General features: G+C 57.6%; 1 protein-coding gene across 5 annotated transcripts in view; it reads left to right on the top strand.

Moving 5' to 3' along the window:
- GPR68 (G protein-coupled receptor 68) overlaps positions 1-16906 on the top strand; it is a 33032-nt gene extending 16126 nt beyond the window's left edge. For 2 of the 5 annotated variants that reach the window (XM_079769686.1, XM_079769688.1), the window contains exon 2: positions 11213-16906. In XM_079769686.1, the coding sequence (XP_079625812.1) occupies positions 11313-12401 (1089 nt within the window). In that variant the 5' untranslated portion in view covers positions 11213-11312 and the 3' untranslated portion in view covers positions 12402-16906. Of the gene's footprint in view, positions 1-1961; positions 2360-2397; positions 2937-5028; positions 5347-11212 lie in introns of those variants that run through there. The other 3 variants (XM_079769684.1, XM_079769685.1, XM_079769687.1) reach the window with 3 other exon arrangements.
- Positions 16907-17056: the final 150 nt, after the last annotated feature.

The following is a 17056-nucleotide window of genomic DNA, read 5'->3' as shown; positions in this document are numbered from 1 at the left end:
GATCACAGGGCGGGCTGTTCTTTCTGTCACTGGGTGGGTATGTCACAGAGGACATGGGCTCAGCGATGTGACTAAAGCCGAAGCCAGCTTCGTCCCATCTGCAGTCCCAAAGGCCCAGGGGGGGAGGGGAAGGGGGGGTCCTGGCCCTGGAGAGAGAGAGAGAGGCTTCCCATCCCAGATGAGGTGGTGCACCCTGTTGGCAGAGGGGGCTGGCCAGCCTGGGGCAGCCTGGGAGTCTTGGGGGAGGGGGGCGGGCACAGTGTCAGCAGTGTCTTCCAGGCGTAGATGGCCTGTGTGCGCATGTCCAGTGGGCTGGGCTGCCCTGTAGACAGAGCCAGGGGTGCTCTCTTTGGGCGGTGTGCCCTGGGGGGAGCCTGCACTCCTAACCGACCCGTCCTTTCGTACGAGAAGGGGAGAGCCAGCCACACTTCCGCAACTCAGAACCAGCGTCTGGTCTGTGGGAAAGGACTCCCCATGACCAGGCGCAGCCTTCTCCGTAACTAACGGAGGAGACCATTGGAGAGGGCCCAGGCCCCGTGGGGGGTGGTTCCCGGGACCCCTGACAGGCCTAGAGCGATCTGCTCTCTGGAGAAGACGAGTCCCACAGACCACGTAACAGAGCCAGGGGCACGTACATCCTCAGGGACACCCTCCCGTGCCTGTGGGCGTTGGCTTCCTGGCTCCAGCCACATATCCTATGAGCAGCGTCCAAGGAGGGAGGAGGTCATGCCAAAATAGTGTGGCTCTGACGTGGGCAGCAGGATCCTAGAGTCACAGCTCTACGGTGTGGCTGTAAGACCCCGATCAAGAGCTTTTGCCTGGCTGGGCCCGCGTGTCCCCACCCGAATGAGGAGGAGCCTGGGGCTGCTCTGCTGGGAGAGCTGCAATGCTCCTGAGAGCCAGAGCCCCCCGGCGCCAAGCCCTGTGCTCGCTCCCCACCCGGGCCCGAGCTCTTTAAAAACATTAACGCTGCCTCACGGGTGGCCCAGGGCGCTGCCCCGATGCCCTCGCTCCGCTGGCCTGAACAACAGGGTCCAGCCTGCCTCCGGCGCGTACCCAGGGCCTCTGCACTTGGCTGCCGCTGAGCTGTCCAGAGAGCTCTGAAAACCATCGGTGCTGGCGCCGCATCTCCAGCGAGTGTGGTTTCATTCGCCTGGGGTGGGGCCCGGCATGGGTGGTGTTTTCCATAAGCTCCCGAGTATTTTCTAAGGTACGTGAGACCCACTGACCCAGATGTTGGCTGCTGGTGGCTGGAGAGTGACATCCTGCGGGTGGGCGTGGAGACAGTCAGCTTGCCCCATCCTTGCCTCGTCGTCCTGTTGTCCTCGCTGGGGTCCGAGGTCTGCTCTAGTCACCTGGGCGGCTCAGCGAGGACCCCTGGCCAGGGCTCCACGGCCTGCGTCTCCTCTCCTGGGATCCCGTAGGACTCAGTGGTCGGCAAACTCCTTTGTCAACAGAGCCAAATATCAACAGGACAACGATTGACATTTCTTTTGAGAGCCAAATTTTTTAAACTTCTTCTAGCGCCACTTCTGCAAAACAGACTCGCCCGGGCCGTGGTATTTTGGGGAAGAGCCACACTCAAGGGGCCAAAGAGCCGCATGTGGCTCGCGAGCCGCGGTTTGCCGACCGCTGCTGTAGGTGCTCAAAGGGGTTTGATGGGTAGAATTAGTGCAGCCCCTTCTCCTGCATGCCCCCCAGCCCCCGAGGTCCCCTGTCCCTAATTTCAGGTTAACATCCCCCCCTCACCCCCCACCTTCCCAAGGTTGCCCCCTGCCTCTGGGGTGTGTGGGAAGCAGGCCGAGCAGGTGGAGGGAGCAGTCCCACCGCCCGGGTCCTGGCAAGTGCTCCTGGGCCAGCGCCAGCCGGACACGGCTGAGTTCACATGATTCTGCCTCAGCTCCCAGCTCCGGAAGGGGCCGCCTCCAGCTGGGGTTTTCTAGACGGAGCTGGGAGGCGTGGTCTGCGGGAAATCCCTGGAGGGGGAGTGTGGGTCCTGGTGCAGGGCTGCCCGCCGCGGCCTGGGGGGTCCACCAGGCCCCGGAAGGTGCTTTTGCGGCTCCTCCCCAGACCTTCTGGGAGCCGCAGAAAAAAGCCCAGCTGCTTGAGGTTTGAGGGCAGAGCTCAGCCGTGAAGCAAGTCACAGAGGACCCGGGATCCCGCGGGGACCGCTTCCCGTCGCTGCCACGCGCCGCCGGCCCCTCACCTGGCTGGGGCAGCGCCTCCCTGGGGTCTGGAGGCTGAGCAGGTGGGGGCAGTCCAGCATTAGAGGGTCAGGGAATCCATTTAGCAGCTCAGGACCTGCATTTAGAAAAACAGAACAGAAGAGACCTGATGAGAGGGCGCCGCAGATGGTAGGGTAAGTACTGCGTTGGGGAAGTTCGTGCCTGTGTGCACGCGTGCGTGTGTGGAATGTGTGTGTGGAATGCGTGTGCTGGGTTACAATGTCAAGTGCCTCTCTTGCTGTGGTGTGTGGTCAGAAGCGCTTACAGGCAGCGCTTCGGTGCCTCGATGCCTGGATTCTGGATTCAGACCGCCCTGACTTGCTGTGTGAACTTGAGCGACCGTGTCAGCCTCTCTGGGCTTCGGGTTCGGTGAAATGGGTTGGCAGTGCCAGGCCGTCTGAGCCTCGTGAGCCCAGATGGGATTGAACTTGGAAACAGCTACGAGGCTTTAGAAACGAGAGCCTGCCTTGCTGTTGCTGGAGTGCAGCTACCTGGGGGAGCGGTGGGGGCTGAGGGAAAATGCTGCCTGCGTTCTCCTCCCGCCCCAGAGGGAAAGAGCAACAGCCTCCGAGACAGGCGCTCGTGGGAAATGAAACAACCTTGTTGAAAGAATGTGGAGGTTCGAGCAGAGAAAGGAAGAGAAGCTGGGTCTGCCGGAAACTCCCTGCTCTGTGGGCTCAGGGCTCCCGCCAGCAGGGCCACCCGGGCACGGTGAGCGATGGTCTGTGTGCCCGCGTGCACCCCGGGGAAGCGGCGGGCTGGATCGCTGTGTGTGTGCCAGCCGCGCCCCCGCACGCGGCCCCTCCTCCTGGCTTGGAGCGTGCAAGGGGCCCTTACCTCGCGTCAAAGCCCCTTCCTTCCTTTCGGGGCTCACGTTCTCTTGGCCGTTAAAAGTCCTCGCAGACCCCTCTGTGCCGATGAGCATTTGTCTGCAGGTTTGCTTTTAGGTGTTGGGGTGCCTGTGTGTGATGATGAGTGAGTGACTAGATGCCGTAGCTCCTTGTTCTGGTTCTTTGCCGCACCCCCTCCACTTGGGGAAGCACGACTGGACGCACAGGTTTTCTTCAGTGGGTGCTGAGGGGATGGGCGACCTGGCAGAGCACCCTCCAGGGGCAGGGGCTAGCCGGGGACCACGCCTGGGGGCCCTCATGGTGGCAGCTGTACGGACTGGAGCCTGGGGAAGCCTGGAGGTGGAGGGGGGCTACTCAGCGCCAATAAAGACAAACGGGAAGAGAGCCTGGCGTCAAGGAAAGTGCGGCCAGCCGGAGTTCCAAACCTGGCCGAGCACACGGTGACTGTGGAATGCTGAGCAGGTTGTTGGCTCACCTCCCAGCCTCAGTTGTGTTTTCTCCATCTGTAAAATGGGCGCGGATGAGAATGGCATTGGAAGAGATGTGCCTAGCAGGTGGAGGGCTCTCAGCGGATCTGGGTTGGCTCTTCTGTCCCGTCTGCATCTTTTCATGTACAGAACACTTTTGCATCCTCTGTGTCTTGATTTTAGAGGAGTAAGAGTCCTGTGGAGACCAGGTAGAGAAGGGACGCTCCTGGCAAGGTGTAGTTTCCACCTGGGGTAGAAACGAAGCCAAGTGTAGTGTCTGTGTGTCCTCAGGCGCTGGGAGAAGGGAGGACTGGCTGTGACAAGGCCTGGGTGAGAGAGCAGGCCCCTCCCAGCAGCTCAGGCAGCGTGAGCAGGTGCCAGGCCGCGGGAAACAAGGCTACAGGCATGCCTCCTCGTCACTTTTCTGTTCCTATTAATGAAAACTCCACTATCCCAGCACCCAACCCCAACCACCTCCCCACCCCAGCCATCTGCCCACCTACCAACCCATCCATCTTCCTATCTACCCATTAACCAATCCATCTGTCCATGTACCCGTCACCCATCTAGCCATTCACACACCCACCCACCCAGCCATTTGCACACTCATCCATTCATTCATCTGTCCACCCATCTACCCCTCATTCATTCATCTGCTCATACCTTTACCCACCTACCCGGCCATCCACCCACCCATTCATCCATGTAGCCACTCATTCACTCACACAATCCATTTACCTCTCATTCATTTATCTGCCCATCCATTTACCCATCCGCCCGCCCAGTTATCCATCTAAGAAGTAATTGTTTTAGAGCTACTAAGGACTAATCACTCATAGTCAGGAACATCTCAGATTTGTCCCTGCCTGTTCCCCACCTCCCTTCTAATTAACTGTTAGTTACTACGGCTCCTTCTTGTCTCCTTTCTGGCCAGGCCCCCTTTAGGCCTAGATCCAGGCACGCCAAGATACTTCCAGTTCCCGGAGGAGACCATTCGCTCTCTCTTGGACTGGATCTGTTGCACACGTGTCTACGGCAGAAACGCCCCTCTGCTCAGGCAGCCCTTACCCTTCTCCTGGTCTCAGCATAACCTGCTCCTCAGGACGGCTTTTCTGGCTGGGTTAAGTCCCCTCTAATGAGCTCCCTTAAAATCCTCCTCTCTCTTTAGGAGCTGGTTCGCTTATCTCCTCCCCTCCCCCGGGAGACTAAAAGCAACTTGAGTTACCCTAGGAGCCAGTGTTCAGTGCAGTGCCCTCCATGTAACAGATACGCAACACGTATTTGTTGTGTGAATGGGAGAGTGGGTGGGTGGGTGGATGATGAACAGGTGGATGACTAGAAAGCCATTCAAGGGTTCCAAGCAGGAGTGACTAGGTTAGATTGGTGTTCTAGAGGATGGCTTTGAGGGCGGTGAGATGCCATGGAACTGATTCTGGGGAGGAGGTCTTGACCAAGCCCACCGGGGCACCGGTCGGGGAGCTAAAGAGGAGACGGACGTGGGAAACATGTAAGCGTTGAAAATGGTAGAACTGGGTAATGAAGTGGATGCTGTGGGTGGGGGTGAGGGAAGACGCTGAAGGCCAGCCACCCACCGTGAGTGACTGGGCAGGCAACAGGCTAGCGGAGAGAATGACGGAAGCAAGCGGGGGCAGGCCTCGCTGAGCACGCCCTGCGTGGTGGCAGGAAGCTGGGGATGGTGGTGCGGTCTGCGCGTTCTGAGAGTGCAGAGGGGCTGAGACTATGGAGGAGCTGTCATCCCCCAGAGTGTGCGTGTGGAGTGACAGGCACAGACCCGCAGGGAACGTGAGTGGGAGGGACGTGCAGGAAGCCCGCCGTCCAGGGCCTGAGGTGGCAGTCCTTCCTGCAAGTGGCCTTCCTATCTTAGGCGATTGGAGGCGCCCTGAGGGCGGGAGCCGTTTCTTCCTTATCCCTCAGTCCCGTGTCTAGTCTGGTGCCGAGGACCTTGCAGATGCTCCACAGATACTTGTCGAAGGAAACCCCGAGGCGCTGGGCTGATGGGCAAGCCACTCCCTCTGATGTCTGAGATTGTTCTCATTTATGGGCTTGTGCTCCTGCCCTCAGCCCCTCCTCCTGGCTTAGAGCGTGCAAGAGGTCCTTACCTTGCGTCAAAGCTGCTTCCTTCCTTTCGGAGCTCACGTTCTCTTGGCCATTAACCTCTTGCACTCGGATGTCGAGTGTGACTCGACACGGTTAGCATTAGAATAGAGGAATCGAGAAAAAAGCAAGCGAGTGCAAAGGGTTAAAGTCCTCGCAGACCCCTCCATGCGGATGCACACGCTTATCTATATAATAAAATGGGGGCAATGACAAGGCTGTTGTGAAGATCGGGCAAGAGGGCAGATGTGAAAGGCTCCGGGAACTGGAACAGAGTTTGCAAATCCAGAGTGGAAGCACAGTCACTCTAGTTTGAAATACAGACTCAGGCGCCGTGTTTGAAAAGCCGGCGTCAGGCTGTGGAGCGCCCCAAGGCTGTGTCCCGGCTCTGACCCGGGTCTGCCGGCTCTCCAGTGCCCCTTCCAGCCGCCTTCGCTCCCCAGCCTGGGGCCTCGTGTAGAACCCCAGACTTTCTGGACCTGTGGGTCCCTGGCTCCTCAAAGGGTGGCCCACAGGCCCGCAGCCCCGCGGCACCTGGGAGCTTGTGGCCGGTTCTCCGGCCCCGGCTCAGACCCTCGGGGTCAGAAACTCGAGGTGTGATTCAGTCACCTGCGGTGGCAGATCCTCCGGTGACTCAGGCAGAAGGTCCAGAACCCCCTGTCTAGAATGTCAAAACCCTCTTTTTATTTTGCTCCAAAGTGAACGTAGGAGGTACTTTAAACATGGCCCGTGTGTCTTTGCCCTGCAGGCTTGACTATTTGTGACTTTGGTTGCCAGGCATCACTCCTTGTTGGCGAAGGAAAGAGGAAGCCGCGAGCGGTTGTCCCAGCCCACCCCGTGCATGTACTCGCTCACACCAGTAAACAACAGGCTTTGGGCCCGGTGACTCTCAGGGAATTCTTAAGACCTGCCAGGACGCGTTCTCGCCGTGGCTCATTCGCCCTGTCTTATTGGCTTGGGAGGGCCTGTGTTTATGAATGAATTCTGGCTTCCTGTGGGCGGATTGCATCTGGACTAGGGGGAGCCTGAGGTCCTGGGTGGGGTCCTGCACTGCTGTGCACTTCCTCATAGGGAGCCTGGTGAACCGTCCGGCCCCCCAGGTGTGGGGTTGGGGTGCACAGACAGGAGAGCTGGCGCAGGGAGGGCAAGTAGGGCCGAATTCTGTCTCACCGGGCTGTGGGCAGAGATTAGGGGTCACAGGTCTCAGCGGCCCCTCTCACCATCAGGACATGGAAGCAAAGCCAAAACACAAATAGGAAAAAAAAAAAACAAAAAAACAAGAAAAGCCTGGGCACTGGTGGTGGGAATGCAAAATGGGGCAGCCGCTGCGGAAAACAGAACGACGGTTCCTCAGAAAGTTAAAAATAGAGTTACCATGTGATCCTGCGATTCCACCTGTGGGTGTGTGCCCCCCAAACAAAACAAAACAAAAAACAGAAAGCAGGGACGCACACAGATATCTGCACACCCACGTTCACAGCAGCATTATTCGCAACAGCCTAAAGGTAGATCCAGCCCAAATGCTCATCGACAAGTGAATGAGGAAACAAAGTGCAGCACATGCAGGGAGTGGAGCAGTACTCAGCCTGCACAGGAAGGACCTTCTGACACGTTACAGCATGGACGAGCCCTCAGGACCTTACACTCAGCTAAATAAGCCGGTCACGAAAGGACAGGTGCTGTCTGACTCCGCTTGTATGAGGGACCTAGAATAGTCAAATTCCTAGAAACAGCAAGTAGAATGGGGGGGGGTGCCAGGGGCTGGGGGGACAGGGGAGTGGGGAGCTAGTGTTTCATGGGGACAGAGTTTTTCAGTTGGGGAAGATGAAGAATTCTGGAGATGGATGATGGTGATGGTTGTACAACAATGTGAATGTGCTTCGTGCCAGAGAACAACGCACTTAAGAAGGGCCAACATGGTAAACTTCATGTTACGTACACGTAACGGCCATTAAACACAGTGACGGCAAGGAACACCCCCTCCACCACTATCACTGCAATGCCAGGCCTTGTGTCCTGGGGAGGAGAGGACAGGGAGGTGACCCTGACTGGGGGTCCCAGTCTTCCGGGGACTGAGAGGTTGGGGGTGAGTCTCAGCTGGGGACCGGAGGGGGGACATGGAGCAAGAACACCAACACTTCCTTCCTCAGGCTGGCTTTGGGCAAGCCACTTCCCCGTTGGGACCTCAGTTTCCTCACCTGTGAAATGGGGAGGTAGCATTCACTCATTCCTTCCGGAAGTGTTCACGAGTGCCTGTGAGATGCCAGGCACCGTTCGAGGTCCACAAGGCTTCTGCCCTCTTGGAATTTACATTCTCATGGAGGAGACGGATCATCAACAAGCAGACAAGTCAATAAACAAGAACAATCTCAGATATCAGTGGGTGCTCTGGAGCGTTCGAATAGGAAGGTGTGATGGTGACTGGGGAGGGGCTGCTTTAAGCAGGGTGGTCAGGGAATGCCTCACGAGGAGGCAGGGGTGACCTTTAAGCTGAGATCTGGCAGCAAAGGAGCCAGCCCTGAGGTGGAGGTAGAGGGGAGGCGGCGGGGGTGGGGGGAGTGCTCTAAGACAGGCCGCGGCTGGTGCCAAGGCCAGGAGCCTTGGGTGGTGTGGCTGGAAGTGCTGGTGATGGGCCAGGTGCAGGGAGCTGGAGTCAGATCCCATTGGGCCTTGTAGGTTCCATAAGGAATTTGGGTCCTGCCATAGGTGTGATAAGAAACGGTCTCAGTGGGTTTTAAGCAAGGAGGAGGAGGAGGACCTGGTCTGCATTGTAGGTGTTGAGTGATAACAGTGGGGGTGAGTGGGAAAGTTGGTGGGGTGGGCTTGGCTATGGAGAGAGAGCCACGGGGGGTCCAGGTGAGAAGGCGGCAGCTTTGGACCAACCAGGCCCATCTCCTGCCTGTTTTAGAGACACTTATGAAAACTACAGGTCCTCTTCTCAGGAAAAATGCACACACTTATCTATATAATAAAAGCCTAAGCAACCGTTACGGCAGAACAACCAGAACAACCGGTTGCTATGATGCGCACTGACCACCAGGGGGCAGATGCTCAATGCAGGAGCTGCCCCCTGGTGGTCAGTGCGTTCCCACAGGGGGAGTGCTGCTCAGCCAGAAGCCGAGCTCACGACTGGCAAGTGCAACGGCAGTGGTGGGAGCCTCTCCCGCCTCCTTGGCAGTGCTAAGGAGCAGCGAGCAGGCAGGTGGTAAGGAGCGAGGGGTCCCAGACTGTGGTCGGACATCCCCTGAGAGCCCCCGGACTGTGAGAGGGCGCAGGCCAGGCAGAGGGAACCCCCCTCCCAGTGCATGAATTTCGTGCACCGGGCCTCTAGTATGTGTATAAGATTGAGCATTTGCTTCCTGGGGAACCCCAGAACTCCAGGCAGGGAACTGCTGGACTGATGTCTCTGAGCCCCTCCCCAGCACACGGTACCCGCTTCCAGCCTGAGCTCTGGCTCGGGGGCCACAGGGCCAGTGGGAGCCAAGACAGGCCACAGGTTGTGGGGAAAGGGGCCCTGGTTAGCAGGTGATGAGATGTGGGTCCTGAATGCTGAGGGGTTTCTCTTCTGGTCGGAGAGTCCCAGCTGACTATGGTGAAGAGAGAGCAAAGGGCAGGGGTGATCTGCTGGTACCGCCACACCACCTCATTCGGGCCACGCATTCAGCATCTGCAGCCATGAAGACCATGCATTCTCAAGGGGGGGGGGGGGGTGAAGGTTGGTTCTTGGGTGGGGTGAAAAAAAATCTTAGATATTAAATGATTATTAGTCTTAGGTATTAAATGGTTTGTCACCCCAAGGGCACAGTACATAAACAGATATGCAGTATACCTGGGGTATTGTCATTTCAGGGAGCCGGGGTGTAGGGGGACACATCTAAAAGTTAGGCTCCTTGGGAGGGTGATTGTAGGGGGCGGGGGTCGGGGGGGAGAGGAAGGTTGAAAAAGATCCTGATTGAGACACAGCCAGATTTTTCATCTGAACCAGAAGTGTTAAATCAATAGAGAAGCTCAAACCTTTGGTTTTGATATATTATTAATTTATAAAGTAGGCTTACAACAACAAAAATGTTATTCTATCTTATTCCAATGTATTTGTATATGCAGGATTTTCTTTAAGTTCTCAACCATAAGAACTTTTCACTAATGTAAGACTACCACCTTTTACTCCACCTCTCGGCTGCAAGGGATACAGCGCCGCGCACTTTGACATCCGTCATCTCCTGTGGCCCTCATCCTCATCCCCAGGGCAGGAATTTCTATCCCTCCTTTACAGAGGGGGAAACTGAGGCTCAGAAAGGGTAAATGACGCGTAAGCGGCTGACCTTGGCCTGGTGCTCATGTCTGTCGGTGCCTGGTCCTGCTCTGACTCCCATGTGGGTCCCCAAGCTCCGTGGAAGAGAGGAGGGTCAGCACCCGCTGACAAACACCCAGGAATCCAGGCAGTGCCCGGGGAAGCTCAGCCTCTGTTTCTCGCCAGAGCACTGTGGGATGTGGGCGAGGTTGGGCCCCTTCTGTCCTGCCTGGCGAGGGCCCCAGGGGGTGCTGTGGCCTCCATGTTGACAGACCTGGCCCATTCCCGTGAGCAGGTAGGAAAAACGTGAGTGGTGCTGACTGCAGTGGGAGACCGTGGCTGGGCCCTTGCTGTTCCTTGGAGAGCCGGGCTCAGGATGGGCTGTGCCGTGGTGACCAGGAGCATAAATAAGGGACCAGCTGGGGAAGGAGGACAGGGAGACATACACCGTGTTCAGAGGTCCTAGTGGAGCTGGAGTTGGTTGGCTGGATCAGTGGTCGGCAAACTCATTAGTCAACAGAGCCAAATATCAACAGGACAACGATTGAAATTTCTTTATATATATATATATATATATATATATTATTGATTTTTTTACAGAGAGGAAGGGAGAGGAATAGAGAGCTAGAAACATCGATCAGAGAGAAACATCGATCAGCTGCCTCCTGCACACCCCCTACTGGGGATGTGCCCGCGACCAAGATACATGCCCTTGACCGGAATTGAACCTGGGACCTTTCAGTCCGCAGGCCGACGCTCTATCCACTGAGCCAAACCGGTTTTGGCTGAAATTTCTTTTGAGAGTCAAATTTTTTAAACTTAAACTTCTTCTAACGCCACTTCTTCAAAATAGACTCGCCCAGGCCGTGTTATTTTGTGGAAGAGCCACACTCAAGGGGCCAAAGAGCCGCATGTGGCTCGCGAGCTGCCGTTTGCCGACCACGGGGCTGGATCATCTAGATCAGGGGTCCTCAAACTTTTTAAACAGGGGGCCAGTTCACTGTCCCTCAGACCGTTGGAGGGCCGGACTATAGTTTAAAAAAAAAAAACTATGGACAAATTCCTATGCACACTGCACATATCTTATTTTGAAGTAAAAAAAAAACGAAACGGCAAAAACACCCGCATGTGGCCCGCGGGCCGTAGTTTGAGGACGCCTGATCTAGATTAAGTGAGGCACTTAGAACAGCGCCTGACACACAGTAGGTGCTGTATACATGTCAGCTGCTCTTCTTCTAAGCCTTTCCCGCCTTTGACTTTCAGAAGCTCATCCACCGCCAAGGAGGTGCAGCCTGTGAACGCCATGGCGGCGGGGAGGCCCGCTGCCTGAGCCGGGAGGGGTGAGGCCCCCGCAGGCCCGAAGATGGGCAACATCACGGCGGACGCCTCCCGCCCGAACTGCACCATCGAACACACCATCCACCAGACGCTGGCCCCCGTGGTCTACGTCACCGTGCTGGTGGTGGGCTTCCCGGCCAACTGCCTGTCCCTCTACTTCGGCTACCTGCAGATCAAGGCGCGGAACGAGCTGGGCGTGTACCTGTGCAACCTGACGGTGGCCGACCTCTTCTACATCTGCTCGCTGCCCTTCTGGCTGCAGTACGTGCTGCAGCACGACAACTGGTCGTACGGGGACCTGTCCTGCCAGGTGTGCGGCATCCTCCTCTACGAGAACATCTACATCAGCGTGGGCTTCCTCTGCTGCATCTCCATCGACCGCTACCTGGCCGTGGCCCACCCCTTCCGCTTCCACCAGTTCCGCACCCTGAAGGCGGCCGTGGGCGTCAGCGTGGTCATCTGGGCCAAGGAGCTGCTGGCCAGCGTCTACTTCCTCCTGCACACCGAGCTGGTGGAGGACGGCGACCGGCACCGCGTCTGCTTCGAGCACTACCCGCTGCAGCCCTGGCAGCGCAACATCAACTACTACCGCTTCCTCGTGGGCTTCCTCTTCCCGCTCTGCCTGCTGCTGGCCGCCTACCGCGGCATCCTGCGCGCCGTGCGCCGCAGCCACGGCACCCAGCAGAGCCGCAAGGACCAGATCCAGCGGCTGGTGCTCAGCACCGTGGTCATCTTCCTCGCCTGCTTCCTGCCCTACCACGTGCTGCTGCTCGTGCGCAGCCTCTGGGAGTCCAGCTGCCAGTTCGCCCAGAGCGTCTTCAACGCCTACCACTTCGCCCTGCTGCTCACCACCTTCAACTGCGTGGCCGACCCCGTGCTGTACTGCTTCGTCAGCGAGACCACCCACCGGGACATGGCCCGCCTGCGCGCCGCCTGCCGGGCCCTCCTCACCTGCTCCAGGACCGGCGGGCCCCGGGAGGCCTACCCGCTGGGCACCCCCGAGGCCTCGGGGGTGAAAAGCGAGGAGCCCGAGTTGCTCAGGAAGCTCCAGTCGACCTTCCAGACCCCTCACTCACCTAAAGGGGAAGGGGCGCCCCCCGCCGGGCTGGCCTAGCCAGAGTCAGCCATGTGCGGGGGGTGAAGTGAGGTCTGAGCTTGCTGGCCGGCTGGGCTGCCGCGGCTGCTTGGCCAAGCGCAGGCGCCTCTTTCTGCTGGAGAGGACAAGGGGCTGGGGGTCACTGCACCCCGGGCCTGAGCTGCAGCCAGGCCTCTCTGGTTCCAGGGAGCGTGCAGCTTGCTGAGCCCGCTGGGGTGAGCCCGTCAGTCTGTCTTCTGCTGCAGGCGGGGCTGCTGGTGGGAGGAAGACGGTGAACTGTCACCTGCAGGAGGTTTTCAAAGAGAAGCCGGGCTGGGGAGTGCAGGGTGAGAGGACATGCACGGAGGGGCGTAGGGAGAGGAGGGAGGGGACTGGGTGTGCGCCGGCCGGGGCCTGCCAGTGCCGTTGTTGCCATGGAGGACACCTGCCCAAACGTACTGGTGTCATCCAAGGAGGTGACCAAAGCTGCGTTGTCATCAGGAACACTGAGCCCCACCCACAAGGGGATCGGAAGGAAGATGAGGGGGGCCAGGAGGTTGGAGGGGAGAAGGAATGCGGGGAAGCATCTGGGGTACTGGTAGTGTGCATGGGGGCAGGGCGGGGAGTGGCACGCAGAGCGGAGACCCCAGCACACCGTGGCGTAGGGAGAGCCGAGCAGATGCCCCAAGCTCAGGGCTGATGGAACACAGGTCTTGGGGCTCCCGGGCCGAGGTCTGTGATTCTTTAAACAGTCAGCATTGAAGCACAAGTGTCAGGACAGAGGCCTAAAGCCCAGGCATGTAATCACGTTCCCCACACGGATTCCTCCGCTTCAGTGTTGTTTCCATCGGCCCAGGAGCGCCAGCCCTGGGAATGTGTGTGTGTGTGTGTGTCCATGTGTCCATGTTTAAAACGCCAAAGTCTCCATGACAGCTGTGTGCCAAGACCCTGAGGCTAGGGTCACGTGACTATTGGCAGTGTCCCCCCACGCCCACCCCGGCCTCTGCCTCTGTCCCTTGCCGCACCCACAGTGGAATGTCTAACAGTCTGAGCATGACATTCTCCTGAGTTCTCAGATGCAACAAAACAAAACAGATGCATTCTCTGGCATCTCTCAGTCTCTGTAACAGAGAGAGGAGGTGGCCCTGCGCTGCCCTCGCCTCCTTTGTTGTCCTGCACGGCTCCGCCACATCCCCCACCTCAGCCCCCTGGAGCGTGAGAGTGGGCCCGTGGGCCACATGTAGCCCAGGGTGCTCACCGCCACCTTCTGTCCTGTCCTGGAAGGCTCAGCTCCCCTGCAGCTCTGCCACGCATGTTGAGCCCCTGCCCTGGCAGTCAGACCAAGGACCAGAAGAGCTTCCTACTGCTCCAGGGACCTGCCCACTGTAACAGACGTGCTATCCCTTCAAATGGCCTGGTCGATGGCTGGGGCCAGCTCTCACGTCCCGGGGACGTGAGTTCCTCGCACACAAGAGGACAGGTGGGCTCAAGTCTGGGAAGGGACTAGGGATGGGGAGATGGAAGCTGGGGCCAGTAGAACAGCTGTGGAATCTGCTAAAGGCAGGGTCAGGAAGAGCATCTTTGAACGTTCTCTCCCCCACCCACACCCCCCATCCGGCGTGCCCAAAGGCAGATAGCCCGAGCGGGGTTGCCCTAGGGAAGTGGGGTCCCAGGGCTCCACTTGGCTCTGACTGGGCAGCACCGGCCCCAGCTCCTTACGGAGGGTCTCCCATCACCTGAAGAGGTTCTCTTCCCCTTCCTGAAGGTCTGAAGGTGGCGGAAATGGCCACACAACCAAGAAAAGCCCGCCCGCCCCAGCCCAGGGTCCTCCTGGGGCAATGGCACCGGCCGAGTCCTCCATGCCTCCTCATTCCCTGTTTGTCCCTGTTTTGACCGTAAACACCAGTGCTCCCACCAGGATGGACTGGGAAGAGCTGAGGGCGATTCTGTTTACTATCAAGAGTTGTATTTTCGTATCGTCCTCTCTTTTATGCCAAGTATGTGTGTGTTGGGCTGCGCAGTGGATTTATGTAGCAAATGTGAGTTTGCCAATAAAACAGAATAACCAGCCCCAGCTGGAGTGTGCTGCAGTCCTTGTGGGGAAGGAGGGCCTTCTAACACCAGGAGGGCCTAGAGGGGGCTTGAAACACCCAGGGGAGTCGGGAAGGTCGAGGGACTGACTTGCTCACAGGGAACTTGAACAAGGCGATTCGGGGAGTTGCCCTTGATGACCCAGCCGTGTCCAGGAAGGATGGAGCCCTCAAGTGAAGTAGGTCTTCTCTCCCTGCTCTTGAGATTCCTGAAATGTCCTGGGCCCTTCAGCACTTGTTGCAAATCCACTCTGGGACTTACCTTGGGCACCTCCCCTTTGCGGACAGAGCCCAGCCCTGTGGTTTGGAGAATATCACTCCTCTGTCTTTGGACACATGACCCCTGCTGAGAGCTGCTCCCCACGGAGAGGGAGGGCTGATCAGACCGGCCACCCCGCACTGGGGAAGATTACAAAGCAGCAAGGCCTGTTGGAGTCATCTCGCTGGGCTGTCCTGCCCGCTCCGGCTGTGGTGGGAGGGCCACATCGGTTGGCCAGGCCAGAGCATCTTCTCCGGAGGGGCCGGCTCCGTGTTTATTACCGAGGATTAACTCATCATATTAACATGTACATCCAGTTTGAGTCACTTAATCCCTCTCGGGGTCAGATTCCCGGAGTCCTGAAGTGTTTGGGAAGAGTCGTTCCTTCTTCCAAACAGAGGGCGTGGTGGGAGCCGAAGACTCCTTGCTCTCCTGGGAGAATGGGCGGAGGAAAAGGTCCAGCTGGGATGGACTGGAGGTGGCAGAAGCCACCTGCTTCCTTCCTCTTTCACCAGTTGCTTCGCAAGGGGAGGCTCTTCCTGTTTACGCACAGTGGTCTGCAGGGTGGCCAGGCAAGGGTGGGAGACGTTTCCAGCACAGAATTCACCCCCATCTGCTGCTTTCCTCTGACCGGTACAACCAAGGGAGAGCCAGAATCGGGCCATTTTGGGTCAGCGCTTTTCAGAAAAAAGTGCTGCTTACAGCTGGTGATCCTGCCGTCTCCAGGACCTCATCCGGCAAGACAGCGGTCCTTGGCGGCCACCTCCCTGGGGTCACAATGGTGCCCAGTGCTCTGGGGAAATGGTGGGACTTCCAGTCCATTTGCTCCAACTCAACAACTCTCAGAAGGACCCTACGAGATTAGACATTCGATGCCAGTGCTGGAGTGTACCGATGAATTATTCCATGTATGTCCCCCAAGATGATGGTCCAGTTTTTCAACAAATACCACCAATGACACTAATTTGCTACTACCCAAGACAAGTCACTACAAGGTTGGGAAGAAAATCTTAATTCCTGATGAGGCAAAGTGGAACCACTTTGCCCACTGGCCTTGGTTCTGGCCTCCGGAGCCATGTGACCCTACATGTAGGCAGTGTGTTAAGCCAAGCTTGCATTAGACAAGGCTGGATGGACAGCAGTACTTACCTGCCAAACCACAGTGCCTTAAAACAAACGTTTATCCCCTGCAAAGTCACGAGCGGCTGCTTCCTGACCGTGTATTCCCAAGTGATGGCAGTGGTTCAGGTTATCTCAAGAGGTGCCTTGGTCTTCGGGGGCGGGGGTGGGGGGGGTCTTCCCTTTCATCCACACAGGTAGGGGAAGATGCACAAATAGAACCTCACAGGGGGTTGATGGCCAAGTCTGGAATTGGTTGATCTCTCTGCCACTCACATTCCATTGGCCAGATCCCAGTCACAGGGCCCCAACCCAATGGCAAAGGAGGCTGGGAAATGTAGTTTTCCTATGTATGCAGGAAGAGAGAGCGGAATTGGTGAGCATCCGGTTGGTCCCTGACAGACAGCTCTTCAAGCCACTTCCACTTAATAGGGTTTAAACGCTTACCTTCCTGTACCGCCTGTGAACAAAACCCACTTCTTCAAAGGTGATTGCTTGGATTGGAAGTGGGACTAAGTCTGTCTGACCTGCACCAAGGAGAAGGGGACCATTTATCTACCTCACTGTGTTTCTGTGGATGCACTGTTTTGGGGGGCTGGGACATCACATTGCTGACAGAGATTGAGTTTATGCGAACTGCAGGGAAACCACATCTTCTCCATCCTGCCCCGAGCAGTGGTCTTTTGAATCTGAGAGTTTGACCTCATTGTGGAGCCAATGGAACCCACATGGAATGGGTAGGAAGTAGGAGAATGCCAGGGGCTGGACGAGGTAGGGCTGTGGTCAGCAGGGCCTGTGCAATGAGAGGCAGGGAACGACCTGGCCCAGCTGGTCAGGGGACAGGCAGGGGGCTAAGGAGCCCTGACCCCCTTATCTGGTTTGCTTGCCTTCAAGTCCCACCAGCAGGGGTGTGGGGCATGGGCACCTTAATGTGCCTGCCCTTGAACACCCACAGAGCATCCCAGACACTGTCTACCTGGATCCCCCAAACCCCGCATTCTTTGAAATGCCCAGGGATGCTCACGTGCCCCTGAGTCTATCCTGGTGGGGACCCCAGCCCACCTCCACCCCCACTGTGCCAGGACAAGGTCACCTCTTGTCTCCCGGTAACCAGATTCTCCAGGTTGCAGCCACGCCACTCCACACATGGACACAGCCCCTTCCCCAAAGCACAGCCACGACCAGGACAAACGTGAACAGAACTTGACTAAAGGCCTGAGCAGGGA

This window comes from Cnephaeus nilssonii, assembly GCF_951640355.1.
Source record: "Cnephaeus nilssonii genome assembly, chromosome: 4".
Classification (NCBI taxonomy): Eukaryota; Metazoa; Chordata; class Mammalia; order Chiroptera; family Vespertilionidae; genus Cnephaeus; species Cnephaeus nilssonii.
Note: the sequence above shows the minus strand (reverse complement) of the source record. Positions and strands in the feature narration are given on the sequence as shown.